At 41.1% G+C, this 15,619-nt stretch overlaps 1 protein-coding gene across 4 annotated transcripts in view; it reads left to right on the top strand.

The window, feature by feature from the left end:
* The first annotated feature begins 421 nt into the window (after window positions 1–421).
* Acap2 (ArfGAP with coiled-coil, ankyrin repeat and PH domains 2) overlaps window positions 422–15,619 on the top strand; it is a 116,429-nt gene continuing 101,231 nt past the window's right edge. For all 4 annotated transcript variants that reach the window (XM_070029879.1, XM_070029877.1, XM_070029878.1 and 1 more), the window contains exon 1: window positions 422–746. In XM_070029879.1, the coding sequence (XP_069885980.1) occupies window positions 694–746 (53 nt within the window). In that variant the 5' untranslated portion in view covers window positions 422–693. The remainder of the gene's footprint in view (window positions 747–15,619) is intronic.

The raw sequence follows: 15,619 nt of genomic DNA, 5'->3' as shown, positions 1-15,619 counted from the left end.
GGCTTGGTTACATCTTCCTTTTATAATTTCTGCTCTTGCATCTTCAGATTTCAGCCAAAGCTGCTTTAAAGAGGAAATCTCCTTTTCAGACCTGCAGGAGGCGGCTCCCCGGCGCTAGCAGCTCAGCAAGGCGGGGCTGGGGAAACAGAAGAGGCGGGGGCTGGGGTGGGGGGGGGTTGGGGAAAACGCTGGGCGCAGCCACGTGACTTCCTTCCCAAGGAGCCTCAGCTGCCGGCCTCCCAGCAACCGCTGCATCCCGCCTAACAACGGCTGCGTATCCTGGTTGGCTGTCGGGTGCGGTTGTGGCAAGGAGGTGCCTACGGTCGCGTTGCTCATTGGCTAGGATTACCGTCGTTCAGAGGCGTTGCACGAGCGCCCGCGGGCGGTCCTGCCGGAAGCCCCTCCCACTGGCCGCCGGGTTTGTGGCTGGCTGGCTGCGACTGTCACTCTGGGGCCGTTTCCCCGAGGCCGGCGCTCAGCTGGAGGCGGGAGGAAGAGGGGCCGGACTGGGGCCTGGAGAGCCGTCGCCGTCTCCGCGGCTGCTATGACCAGCAGGCGAGCCGCCCTCCGCAGCTCGGCGCACAGCTAGTCGCGGCCGCGCGCCCGTCGAAGCCGTCCGGGTCCCCCAGTGCCGCCGCTCCCGCGGCCCGCTCGGCTCTTCCAGCGCCGCCCGCCAGGCGAGGCGGAGGTGGGATGAAGATCACCGTGGATTTCGAGGAGTGCCTGAAGGACTCGCCCCGCTTCAGGTAAGCGGCACCGCCGCCCGGCGCTCGGCCGAGGTCTCCCCGGAGCTGCCTCGCCCCGCCGCGGGGCCGTGTGAGGACCGGCGGGGCCGGGAGCGAGCCGGGCCCGGCCGTCCGCGCCTTTCCGACGGGGCCAGCCACCGTGGCCGCCGCTGCACACCCGACGAGGGCACCGCGGCCCCGGACTGGCCCTTCCCGAGGGACGAGGCGTGGCCGGGAGGAGGACGTCGCCGCTTCGCCCCTTCTCCGCGTCCCGGGTTCGGGGTGGACCGCCCCGGAGGCCGGGCGCACCTCCTTTGGGCTTGGGAGGGGGTGGGGATCGGGGTGCTGCTGGGTTCCTCAAGTCCTTTGGCGAGCGCGCGAAGCTTCGCCCCCTTCCTCTTCCAGGGGCTCTTCCTTTCCTCTTCCTTCCGCTCGGTCTGGATTTCCACCCCCTCTCCCCTCTCCACCCGCTTTCCAGCGAGCGAGTGTGCGAGAGCGTACCGGGCATCCTCCGTGCACTCCACTTAGTTCCTCTTTGCGCTTTTCCGCCCCTCTTCCCCGGGGGTGGGGGTGGGAGGAAGGAGTGGGGGGCGATCGGGGACATCTGCTTCTGCTTCTGCTTCGTCTCCCAACCCGAGTGGCGTTCTGGAAAGCGCTGGTGGTGGTTCATTTGTTCGGGAGTCGGGGTGGGGTGGAGTGAGGGGGGGGGGTGGCTGTCACCATGCGCGTTCCGTGGACCCTAGTCGGTGACTTGACTGCTCTTCTCTCCGCATAAGCTCTTTGAAGAAGAAGAAAAGGCTGCCGTGGTACTGGGGCGCAGGATGAGGATTAGAGAACCCGAGCTTTTCTGTTTTGAGAACGGAAGTAGGAGTGCCTTGAGGATTGCTCTTCTGTTCCTCTTCCCGCAGCCTCGGCCCTGAAGGGGCCTGGATTACTGTCGGATGCTCCCAGTGGATCGGTCACATGAAGTGATCTGGTGGCATTCTGTGATTCACATGGACTGCCCAGCCTCCTGTGTGAGAGGTGGCAGTCCTCAGGAAGTCCGGAATACATGCTCTTTTCTTTCTAGCATTGTAGGAAACTCTTGAATTGCCTTTTTTTTTTTTTTTTTTTTAAAGAGAATGGAGTTTTTCTAGGTTGTAATTTGTAGTGTATTGATAGGGGTAGTGCTAGGCCTTAAAATAAGACTTCCGTTAGTGCAATTTCTTGAGAAAGCTTCCTTCAAGCATTGTGTGTGTATGTATGTATGTATACGCACACGCATGCACTCATCTCCCTGCCAAGCCTGGACTGTTAATTCTGCCCAGGAACTAACTGTTCCCATGCTTATCACTATTCATTTGATTTCCCATTCTTTCAGTGAAGAACAGGGAAGGAAGTGAAAATGTAAAACGAAGAAACTTATTAGAGAAGTTTGAAGAACACTGCAATTGGTGATCTTTTCTGGGTGTTAATTTTAATTGGAACTTAGAGCTATTACTTGGTTTGATTACTACACTTGATAATAAATTTTGCACCTTTTATGATCAGGGTTTAGGGGAACATAAATGGATTGTTTAGGACAGCCTTGCAAATTAGTTTCCAAGGCAGAGTGGCAAATTAAGTAATTTTTAGAGTACCATAGAAAGTTCTACTAATGTGGTCAGAAAGTTCTGTTAATGTGATTTTTTTAAAATTTTAAATGAATTAATGTGCTTTTCTTTTTAGAGCATGTAGCTTTGTACTCCCTTGGTTTCATGTTTTAAATCTGATAAAATGTTGAGAGGAATGATTTGGAAATACTTCTAGTCATTGATGTTGGTCGCAAACTATGTGATGCTTTTACTTTTAAAATTCAGGGAATAATTGAGTATAAAATATGGTCATTAAATTATATGGCATAGTATAGCAAACTCTTGTTAGATTGGAATGCACTATTAGTTAAGATAGAGGTGTTCAGAAGTTGTTTCTAGCATTCTAATTATTGTCAATTTCAAATTGGGAAGAGATACTAAGATAGTAAGAATCCCAGCATTTGAGAATAGATTAGATTGCAGCAGAGGAAAAATTCTCATTATTCATACTCCCAATATATTTTTTTATAACTTCACTTCTATGCAGTTCTAAATAGTATATGATGAGTGTTTCAGAGTAGTATATGATGTATATATTATAGTATCAGCATAGTATCATAGACTATGTATCATAATATGACACATATAAATAGTATACAATGTGTGTATCAGAGAAACTTGACTTAGGTATTATGTAAGTTATGAGTGATATATTAAAGCATGTCAAAATAGAAAATTTGTGAGCTGTGCATTCCTATAATGCCAACTTCTTGGGAGATTGAGGTGGTGGGATGGTGAATTGGAGACCCTCTTCCTCCTCTCCTTTCTCTCCCTCTCTCCCTCTCTCTCTCTCTCTCTCTCACACACACACACACACACACACACACAAATAAGGAAAGGAAGAAGGACTGATTTTGTAGTTGGATGACTAGCCAGTTTACTTTTAGTGTTTGGCTCTATTCTCTCTCCCTCTACCGAAGTGGTTTCAATTCAGCATGTCATTTACCACCCCCTCTCCCCCTTTTTTTATGCCAAGTCCTGGGGTTTGAACTCAGGGCCTAGGTGCTGTCCCTTAACTTTTTGCTCACAGCTAGTACTTTTAGCACTTTCTCTTTGAGAATTTTGATGGTTAATTGGAGATGTCTCATGAACTTTCCAGGAACATAATTCTTCAGATCTCAGCCTCCTAAGTAGCTAGGATTACAGGCATAAGCCAGTGCCTGGCATTAAACATGTCAATTTCTGAGTACAATGCATCTTGCTCTGTGTGTTGTCTTTATGTCTTATTTTTATTTTCTTTCACAAATGAATGTTCTTGCATTTAGATTTGGCATCTGGCATGTACGTGTAACTGCAAAAGGCAGATCTTTTTCTTGTTAAATGGTTAAAGAAATAAAGGTGTGTGTGAAGACTGGCTCAGATAAGGAGAAGAAAATGTTGTAGTTGCGACATTGTGTTTGGTAATTGGAATAAACATTCTAGTGAAAGGTTATTTTGTTTTTTTGTCTTTAGATTGGAGGACACACATTTCATTGTGTACTTTTGGAGTTTCTTTTTTAGTTTTTTTAAACACCAGAGTAAAATTAGCTTAAAGGTCAAAACTTGTACTTTGAAAAATCTATAAAACTGTAAATGTGTCTAAGAATTTTTTGTTTTTACTGGAACTTTACATTTTGATTGACATTCCATGACGTTAGATTTTGGGCACTAAATTATATTTAGTTTAGAACTTTGTAAAGTCCCAACAGGAATAGTGAAAGGGGTGACATCAATGAAGACACATTGCTTTCATAACTGATTTTTTGAATGGTTAACTCCTTTGCACGCCTACAATTAAAAAAATTTCCAATAGTTGGAAGGCCCAGTAGGAGGATTTTAGGTTCTAGGTTAAGATGTACTACATAGCAAGATACCGGCTCCAAAAAAAAAAAAAAGGTGTTTTCATTACTTAAAAATACTTTGATTGACTTAGGAAATGTATATTTTGTTTGAAATAAAAAGTTGAGAGGCCATATGTGATAGTGCATGTCTGTAATCCTTGTACTAGGGAGGATAAGGCAGGAGGATCATGACTTTGAAGGCCCCCTTTGACTGCATAGGGTGACTTTGTCTCGAACACATATGGACACAGACATGGACAAGGACACCCTTTGCCCTCAGACACACACAAGCTAAACAAACAGTAAAAGTAACAGGAAGTTGAATTGTATTTCTTCTGAACTGTGAAAGTTTTCTTGCCTCTGAGCAGTGCTCAGATACAAACAATATTTGCTTTTCAAACACTGTAGTCTTATTTATTTATTTTTGATTAGCATGACAGTTCTATAAGGAGGGGTTCATTTTTCCACACATGTAAACAATGTTTCCCAAATCAACCTCACTCCCTTCATCACTCTTCCTTCTTAAAATAATTTCATTAGGTCAAATATTATAGTCTCTATCTGATATATTTATTTATTTATTTTGTTTTGTTTTATTGTGGTCGGTCATGGGTTTTGAACTCAAAGCCTGAGCTTTTTCACTCAAGGCTAACACTCTACCACTTAGAGCCACAGCACCACCTCTGGCTTTCTGGTGGCTAATTGAAGATAAAAGAGTTTTACAGACTTTCCTGACCTGGCTGGCTTTGAATCATGATCCTCAGATCTCAGCATCTTGAGTAGCTAGGATTATAGGTGTGAGCCACTGCTCCTGACCTTACATTTAGGTTTTAAAAAATTGTTACTCTCGATTGTACACTATCTGTTGCAGTAACAACAGAATTTAAAAAAAAGTGATGTTGGTTTAATGGGTGAATTGGAATGTTATGTGAGTATATATTTTGTTTATTTATTAAGCTGGTACCAGTCCTTTGTTTTGCTATTAAGCTGGCCGATTTGCTACTTTACATTTCATTTTTTTAACAGGTAAGCTTTTCTAACAGTTGGCACCTAATATATTGAAAACACAGTAGACAAAGTACATGACCCTGATATTCCTCCTGAATCTTCATTTGAAATATGATCAACCTGAAGTTCTCTACAATATGCTAGAACTCATACTGGACTTTTTTTTTTTTTTTTTTTTTTGTCAGTCGTGGGGCTTGAACTCTAGGGGTACTGTCCCTGAGCTCTTTAGCTCAAGGCTAGCACGCTACCAGTTGAGCCACAGTGCCACTTGCCACTTTTGGCCTTTTAAAAATTTTTATTTATTTATTTTTTGGGGGGGTCCGGTTGTGGGGCCTGAACTCTGGGCCTGGGTGCTGTCCCTCAGCTCTTCAGCTCAAGGCTAGCGCTCTACCACTTGAGCCACAGAGCCACTTCCAGCTTTTTCCTTTTTGCTTATGTGGTGCTGAGGAATCGAACCCAGGGCTTCATGCATGCAAGGCAAACGCTCTACCAGTGAGCCACCTTCCCAGCCCCGGCTTTTTTTTCTGTTTATGTGGTGCTGAGGAATCGAACTGAGGGCCTCATGCATGCGAGGCAAGCGCTCTACCACTGAGCCACCTTCTCAGACCCATACTGGACATTTTTATAGCTACTGTCTCACTTAACTTTTAAAATATGAAGTAGGAATTATTACTGTCTTTGCCACAGACTGGCTTCAAACTTGTAGCCCAGACTGGCCTTGAACTTATAATTCTCCTACTTCCAACTCCCAAGTGCAGGGATAATAGGAGTACATCATAGCTGAATTACAATATTTTCTCTTTCTTTTTTCCTTCTTGCACTGGGACTTGAACTCAGGGCCTGGAGTACTTCACTCATGACTAGGGCTGTACTTACATCTCCATTTTACTGGTTAATTGAAGATAAAAGTCTTTGAAGATTTGTCTACCTGGGCTGGTTTAGAACTTCATTCCCCAGATCTTAGCATTCTGAGTAGCTAGGATCATAGGTATGAGCCCCTGGCACCTGGTATAATCCTCATTTAATTTTTTTTGGTAGTCCTGAGGCTTGAACTCAGGGCCTGGGCACTATCCCTGAACTTCTTTTGCTCAAGGCTAGCACTCTACCACTTGAACCACAGCTTTAGTTCTGGCCTTTTTTTGTTTTTGTGGTATTGAGGAATTGAACCCAGGGCTTCATGAATGCTAGGCACTCTACTACTACACCTCATTCCCAGCCCTAATCCTCATTTTAAAAAAATATTAGACAGGTTCCAGAATATTCTGAGACATTAATGATCTTTCTTAATGGTGGACTAGGTAATACCTGCGTAGGAAGTATAAAGCCCTGTGTTCCAACCCCAGTACTGTATGGATAGATAGATAAATAGCTGAATGGATAGATGACTAGGTAGGTAGATAGGTAGGTAGATAGATAAGACTTGGAAGTGAATTTACACCTCCATCTGTGTTTTTTTCTTTCAAGGTTTCAGTTCCATGAATCTATCTCAGTGTGACAATAGCAAATGAAAAATTGTAGAAACAAACAATTCATGTTTTTAAAATTTGCCTTTCTGAGAAGTGTGAAATCTTATGTTGTCCTGCTGAATCCCAATGGGGTCTGAATTGTTCCCTTGTCTAATATATGCATACTATGTAGGCTGCCTACCCATTAGTCACTGAACTGTCCTGGTTCTCAGATGAACTGAAGTGGTATTGCATTGCTTGTGTTCAGATGAGTTTTATCTTACTTTGTAATGGCCTCCATTACAAAGTATAGATATGCTGGCAATTCATAAATGCCAGAAAGATACTTGAAGTACTTCAATTAAGTGAAAAGGTGAAAAGATCTTGTATGCTGAATTTAAGATATCTGGTGGATACCAGATAGACCTGTAATCCTAGCTGCTCAGGAGGTTGAGATCTGAGGATCACAGTTCAAAAGGAGCCTGGGTGGGCAAGGCCATGAAACTCTTATTTCCAATTAACCACATAAAACCTGGAAGTGGAGCTGTTGTTGCTCAAAGTGGTGGAGCGCTAGCCTTGAGCAAAAAGGCTCAGGGACTGCTCCCAAGCCCTGAATTCAAGCCCCACAACTGGCAAAAATATCTTTGGTGCTTTGGTTTGCGTGTAAAACGTTCTCCACAGGCACACAGGAGCCCAGTTGATGGGGCTGTTTTGTGAACTGGGGAGGTGGGGCTCAGCTGGAGGAAGTAAGTTTCATGTGGCATGTCTTTGAAACTTATACCTGCCCCCTGGTCTGTTCTTGTTTTGCATTCTGTCCTCAAAGTAAACAACTTTCTTTCTTTCCTTCTCCTGCCACCACAATGTTCTGCCTGGAGCCAAGCAGCCTATGGGTCAAACCTGCTGGAAACATGAGCCCAAATAAGTCATTCCTTTAAGTTGTTATTTAGGTATTTTGGTCACAGCAATGTGAAGCTAATACAGAAAATTGGTACCAGAGAAGTTGATCCATTGCTGTGACTTCACCTGATGATGTGGGTTCAGAAGAATTGGTTTGTGGGAAGAATTTGGAAGAGCTTGGGAAATTGGGCTAGAGAAGCACTTGGGTGTTCTAAATAGAAGTTAATAAGTGACTCTGGGGGGAGCTCAGAAGACCAGAATGCCTAGAATAATACAGACAGTGAAGACTCAGGAAGTTTCTGGTGTAATTAATTGAGAACTGTATTGGTAATTGAACTAGTAGAGACCATACTTGTTGTGGAAAATAATTTGCCTAAATTTTGTCTATGTCCTGTGATAATAGGATGCTGAATTTAAAGATAGTAGACGAATTAATATGGCAGGAAAGTTCAAGGCAGTCCAACATTCACTTGGTCCTGGGTATCAGTGGCTGCTTTTAACTAGATTTCGAGAATTGGCAGCATAACTCAAAGCAGAAAGATTTGAAAAATTTATTTGGTCAGAAAAACCAGTGTAAAGATGGTTCTAAAGAAGGCATAGTTTCTGAAGAGATCAGTGCCAATAAAAAGAAACCAACTACTTTGTATTGGGGACATTAGGAAAGATGCCTTGAAGGCATCTCAGGAATTGGCCAGACCCCAGTTATTATAGGCACAATGGCATGAATGAGTGATCTCCTCTGTAAGACTTTCACTTAATGGAGAAGTGTCTCTGGGGCACTCTGCTCACAAAAGGGCAGCCTAGGACAGTGTTTCCCTAGGATTCAGTTCACCTTATTCTGCTGCCCAGAGGCCGGTACAGCTATGCTCCAAGGAGACCCAGATACTGCTTTTTAAATACCAGTGTTTAAAATCTAGTTTCTCAGGCATGTAGAATGCAAGAGTTTGGGAGGCCAGGGAGCTTCCCACTCAGACTTCAGAGAATATCTGGGAGACCAGGCAATGTATGACGTCATTAATGTCCCTGAGAGACACCCCAGGATGGTGGAGATTCTAGGCGCGTGCAATATCTGCTGAGAACAGTTGACACTGAGTAGAGACAGCCCACTTGGGCTGCAGCCAGCAAGGCCACAGGGACAGAACTGTCCAAAGCCCATTGGAACTCACATCAGGACACCCTGGATACTAGAAAGAACCATAAGATTTATTTGCCCTACTTGTTTTGGTTTAATTCTTCCTTATTATTCTCCTGTTCCTTCATTTTGGAATGGGAATGTTTTACTATGTCATTTTATATTGCAAGTATGTGATTTCCTTTTTTTATTTTACAGGAGCTCACAGCTGAAAGGTTGCCTTGAGTTTCATATGATATTTTGAGTTTGGACTTTTGAACAGTATTGGAACTGTTAAAGACTTTGGGGACTTTCTAGGTGAACTAAATGCATTTTGCATTATGAGATGGCCATGAGCCGTTGGGGACTAGAGGCAGAATGTTATGATTTGAGAATGAAATATTCCTCATAGGCTTAGTGTTGAATGCTGGTGACATTATTTTGGGAGATTATAGAAATATTGGGAAGTGAAAGCCCGGCCGGCGCTGGTGGCTCACACCTGTAATCCTAGCTACTCAGGAGGCTGAGATCCGAGGATCGCGGTTCAAAGCCAGCCCGGGCAGGAGAGACCGTGAGACTCCTATCTCCAATAAACCACCAGAAAACCGGAAGTGGCGCCGTAGCTTGGTAGAGCGCTCGCCTTGAGCTGAAGAGCTGAGGGACAGCGCCCAGGCCCAGAGTTCAAGCACCACGACCAACAAAAAAAAAGAAATATTGGGAAGTGAGAGTCCAGCTGCAAGAAGTAGGTTCCAGGGGTTGTGTCTTTGGAGATTATCTTGGTCCCTGGTCTCTTTCTGTCTTCTCTGCCTTCTGTTTACTATGGTTCTGTGAACCATTCCATCATGCCCTCCCTACTACAATGGATTAACACCTCTGAAAACATAAGATTCCTCTTTCCTTAAGACATTTTGCTTAGCTATTTGGTATTGGTGACAAGAAAAGTAACTAACACATATGGTAAGAATGATTCTTCTTTTTCTGAAATTGTGAAAATGGAATAAGAGATTTGTGCTAGTTTTGTGCCTTACCTCAGCCTGTAAAAGTTACATATATATTTATATAGTTCATGTTTAGCTAATATGCAAAAAAATTAATAATTTGTGAATAGAAGGCATGAACAGACAATGTGTAATTGATGTCAGTGTGTTGTGTTAGGGTTTAGGCTATAAAAAGATTCAAGCAAAAGAGCCCTTGAAATGATTGAAACCTAGCCATTTATTGCAAGGAAGAGATTATATACGTGTATGTGTATAACCATCAAGTGTATGTTTGGACTGAAAAATGCAAACCTTACTGGAGAGCCTGATGAAGAAACTGCCACATTTTCAGTGGTGTGGAAAAAATTGAAGCCAGGCGCTGGTGGCTCATGCCTGTAATCCTGCCTACTCAGGAGGCTGAGATCTGAGGATCGAAGTTCAAAGCCAGCCCAGACAAGAAAGACTGTGAGACTCTTATCTCCAATAAACCACCAGAAAACCAGAAGTGGTGCTGTGGCTCAAGTGGTAGAGCTCTAGCCTTGAGCTGAAGAGCTGAGGGACAGTCTGCCCAGGCCCAGAGTTCAGGTCCCACGACTAACCAAAAAAAAAAAAGTTGAATAAGGTTTCTATTAATATCTTCAGTGAGGAAACTAGGCTCTTCTAGGAGAAAATGACCAACAGAACCTGTGCACACCAGAACATAAAACATGGAGGTTGTATTCTCATTACAAAATGCTAAAAGGTTTTGGCAAAAAAAAAAAAAAAAACCCGTATAAATCTATTGAAAATGTCTAAGTATTGACTTTTGTTTCTGATACCCAACTTTTGATGTCACCATGGTTCAGTGGTCCAGGATTACCTGAAGCAGATGAATAGCCATTTCATATGTCTGTATCATTCATCTTAGTACCCTTCATCACGTAGGCATTTGTGTCATCTCACATCATAGTAAGAGGAAATATAACAACAGTATGATATTTTTAGAGGTAATATACTAAATTTCTAATAGTATAATAATGATGATGATGATGATTCTCTTATTGTGCCCAAACTGGCACTGAACTTGTGATCCTCCTGCTTCATTAGTAGTAATACTTTTATAACTATTTTTTTCCTTCCCGATTAAGTATTTGATCAAACTTCACAGCATGGGTTGCTTTTCATTGCATTTAGCCACCTGTGTGTTGTTGAACCAATTACCAATTCATCTCTCATTGGAATGATTTAACAACTAAGAAAATTTTTAACTATTATGGCACTAGGTGAGATCTCAGTTGTATCTGAGACCTTGATTTGGGTAGGAGCTAGATATGGTTTATGTTATACTAAGAGTTTTTGTAGATCATCATAAGAAACAGTGGGAAACTAAATGTGACATGTTCACATCTTTGTCTTTCAAAGCAAACTATTTTAGTGTATCTCAGTATGGAACAAAACAGATACAGCCTTTGCCAAACATGCCACATGCTTGTTATCCTAGCTACTCAGGAAGCCGAGATCTGAGAATTGTGGTTCAGAGCTAGCCCCGGCAGACAAATCCATGAGATTATTATTTTCAATTAATGAACAAAATACTGGAAGTATAGGTGTGGCTCAAGTGATAGAGCACCAGCTGTGAGGAAAAAGGTGGAACAGCACCGTGTTCAAGCCTCAGTACTGGCACAGGGCAACCCCCCAATAGATAGATAGAAAGATAGATTTAGATTTGATACACGCACACACACGCGCGCGCGCACACACACACACACGGATATCTATTCTCAAAAAAATTATAATAAATTCTCAATCTGAGAAAGTTAATTAGGAAATAGGTATGAGATACTAGGTTATTGTTAATATTATATAGTAACGCTAAAGAGATTCTGTTCAAGATTCTTGTTGAAGATCAGTAAAAATAACAGTGTCTTGAATTTGTTTTAAAGAACACCAACAATGAAAGGGATAGGACTATAAACAAGTATGAGAAATTTTTGATAATTGTGGAAGCTAGGTAATCGGTACATAGGAGTGTATTGTTAGTTTTCTATTTTTTTTTTTTGGTGTGTCTTTAAGGTTAATAAAGAAAATTACTACTTGGGGCTGGGAAGGTGGCTCAGTGGTAGAGCGCTTGCCTTGCGTGCATGAGGCCCTGGGTTCAATTCCTCAGCACTACATAAGCCAAAAAAAAAAAAAAAGATAATTACTACTGATTCTTAGTTTTGACCCTCCCTCAAATGAACCAGAATGTTCAATTTTATGTGAAATTTGTCTGTAATCCAAAACTAATGTTATTTTCTAGAGTGATACTTCATATATATAATACTGCTGAATATACCTATACACACACACATATACGCACACACACACACATATACGCACACACACACACACACACACATATATCAAAAGAACTTACTGCTAAATATTTGATAGGTAAAGAACTTTTAGCAGAATTGTTCGTTTCTGAACCTTTTTTTTTTGGTAAGTTGTGGAGCTTGAACTCTGGGCCTGGGCACTGTCCCTCAGCTCTTCAGCCCAAGGCCAGTGCTCTACCATGTAAGCCACAGTGCCACTTCCAGTTTTCTGAGTGGTTTATTGGAGATGAGAGTCTCATGGAGACTTATGCCCGGACTGACTTTGAATGGCGATCCTCAGACCTTAGCCTCCTGAGTAGCTAGGGTTACAGGCGTGAGCCACCGGCACCCAGCTCGTTTCTGAATCTCTTGATATCAAATGTTTTAAGGTATTGCATAATCTTGCTCTTAGAGTATTCATTTAAAAATCTCAGTCTTTTAGGTATACCAGAATGCTAGCTATGACAATAGAAAAATTCTGTACAAGTTACAAAACTGTTTAATTCAAACCATCACTCACAATTATAGAACACTATTGTAGAGATTTTTTTTTTTGCTTATCAATTGGCTATTGTAGTGTGTAATCTTTCCTATGATTACAACATTAATGCATTACTAGTGCTGCTTTACTATGATTTCAGCAGATATAAATAAACAATGGCATCTCTTTTGATTTCAGTCTAGCAGCTGTGTCTTGGTCACAGGTGATAGCAATGCTTAAGTAAAAATAGGATGACAGTATTTTGAAGGTAGAGTTGATCCTAAGAATTACACTTATGGGGCTGGGAAAGTGGCTCAGTGGTAGAGTGCTTGCCTTGCATGCATGAGGCCCTGGGTTCGATTCCTCAGCACCACATAAGCAGAAAAAGCTGGAAGTGGCGCTGTGGCTCAAGTGGTAGAGCACTATCCTTGAGCTGAAGAGCTGAGGGACAGTGCCCAGGCCCAGAATTAAGGCTCGACGACCGGCAAAAAAAAAAAAAAAAAAAGAATTACACTTATTCAAGACTTATTCTTCCTATAAGGAAAAAATAGAGAAAAATAATGTTTTAGTTCCCATTTTGTTTATTTAATGTTTCATTGTTATTTGAGAAGTTATACATGTAGTCAAATAGACAATTCTTAATCAGGCAGGGTTTTTTTTTCTCCCCAAACTACCTTTTTGTAGCCCCTGCTCCAGACCTATTAAATGAGAACTTTTAGAGGCAAGTAGGACACAGATAGAGAAATTTTGAAACTATTTCTAGGTTATTCTAATATGAACTTATAAGGACACTGAAAGTCTCAGAATTCTTCATTAACAAGTGTAAATAGATAACAAGAAAGCAAAATGATTTTTATTCTTTTCTTCTCTTTTGAACTTATATTTAACCTAATAGTTACAAGAAAGATATAGTTTTCACTGTTATTACAACACTGTTCCTCCTTTTGTCACTGTAAAATGTAAAATTTTCAGAAACACAATTCATGGACATTAAAATGTTTCTAGCAAGGAAATGACATGAAAATATTTGTAGTTAGTTTCGTTTGTTTTGGCAGAACTGGGGTTTGAACTCAGGGCTATTTGCTTGCCTGGTTTGCTTTTGTGGGTCTAGCTTTGATTTTTGCTGGTCATTTATTCGTTCATTCATTCTTTTTAGAAAGAGCATAAACATGCCTAAAAATCAGAAGAGCAGCATAATTGCTCCCTCTGCCTTCAAATTAACATTGCAAAACAAAAATTATTCCAAGTAGTTCACTAATTTATAAAGTTTCATGATTTTCCTATTATAATTTATCTAGAATTAGTAAGATTCTTCTAAAACAAGACTGTTTTTGTAACATGATAGTTTTTTTTCTTGGAAAACATAAAATTTTCTTTAGCGTTTTCAAATTAAATAGCCCCTTCTTCCATGATTTTTTTTTTTTGTTTTCTTTGTGCATTTCTTGGGATTTGTTTGTTAAGAAAGCGTTCTATCTTTTTTGCGTTCGTTATCTTTTGAATAGGATCTCACTTTTTCCCAGGCTGGTCTGGATTTCAGTCCTCCTATTTATACTTCCTTTATAAAGGTGGGAAGACAAGCCCATGTCACCACACTCTGCTTTTCATTGGTTGATGTGGGAGACTTGCAACCTTTTTTTCTGGGCTGGATTATAACCGTGATTCTCCTAATCTCAGCCTCCCAAGAAGTTAGGATTACAGATGTGAGCCACTGCATCCTGCCTGCATTTCTCCTCCCCTCCCCTTCCTTATATTCCCCTCCTCTCCCCTTCTCTCACTACCCCATCCTGGGGCTTGAACTGAGGGCCTCAGTGCTGTCTTTGACCTTTTTCATCTTTAATTTGCTCAAGGATAGCAGTCTATCGCTGAACTATGGCTTCACTTCTTGGCTTTCGGTAGTTAATTGGAGATTAGAAACTCATGGACTTTTCCTGCCTGGGTTGGCTTCCAACTGCAATCCTCATGTCTTAGCCTCTTGAGTAGCTAGGATTACAGACATGAACCACTGGGGCCCAGCCTGAATTTTGTTTTTGAGACAGTGTTTTGCTTACTTTTTCTGGGCCAGCTTTCAGCTCATGATCCTCATGTCTTCTCCCCCTGATAGTTGGGGTTATAGGCATTCACTCCCCACATAGCCTAGCTGTTATTATCTTGTAACAAGTTGATGGTTATGGAAATCATTCTGCTTTATATTTGAAAATATCTCTGGTCTTCTGTGAGAATTTAATTGTTGAGTATGGTCAGAGGTAGGTGTATGTTTTGACCCTAATCCTGTGTTTTTCAACTCATAATATTTAGATCTGATTAATGATAAGACAGACATAATGAAAATTAATGAAATAATTTAAAAAGCCTTTGAAAATGTATATACTTTAAACCTATACATTTCTTGTAAACCAATAAGTAAACACAAAAATATTGTGGAGAGATCTCATTTAAGTTAGTAACAAGATAGGACATAGAAAGTTTGAAGGACTTCATAAGTTATAAAACAATTGTAGAATTTAACTTGTTGATAAAATGACAATATGACTGAGGAATTTACTGAAAGATTGCAAAAGTATTGCAGTATTATGAAGTTTACGAGGAAGAACAAATGTGTGAGACTCGGAAGTTAAGCAAAAAAAAATAATAGTAATCAGAACATTCTACTACCAGATTTTAAAATGTATTAATGAAATACAGAGATTAATCCTATAAACAGACAGATGAAAGGAGGATATTTTAAATTACCTTTTAAGTAGCTGCACAAAGGAGTTTTTGTTTCACAAAGAACTTTATGAATATAATGCATCTTAATCATTGTCATTCTGAAAGGAGAAGTTTTTAGAAAGCCAGAGACAAAGAGTATACATTTAGTGAATGGCAAAGAAGTGATTTCAGATCAAAGAGAAAAGTAGTTACCTGTCTGTTCAAGTTGGAAACATTTATTTATGTATTTATTTTTTTATTGGGCTTCAAAACATTTTTTAATTATTTCACATTGTATTTTTTTTTATTGTAAAGATACTATACAGAGGGTTACAGTTACATGAGTGAGGTAATGAGTACACTAACTCTTGAACATTGTTACCCCCTCCATTGGGAAACATTTATTTTTGTAGGATTAGTTTTGAATGGAAAATGATTTGTGCTGGGATTATGGATGTGTATTACCATGCCTAGAAAAGCATAGATTCTTAAGTTTGCTGGCAGGTCTGTATAGTTAATGA

This window comes from Dipodomys merriami, unplaced genomic scaffold (genome assembly GCF_024711535.1).
Source record: "Dipodomys merriami isolate MVZ:Mamm:240054 unplaced genomic scaffold, mDipMer1.0.p SCAF_2, whole genome shotgun sequence".
Lineage (NCBI taxonomy): Eukaryota > Metazoa > Chordata > Mammalia > Rodentia > Heteromyidae > Dipodomys > Dipodomys merriami.
The sequence above is the reverse complement of the archived record's forward strand: the minus strand, read 5'-3'. Positions and strand labels throughout refer to the sequence as shown.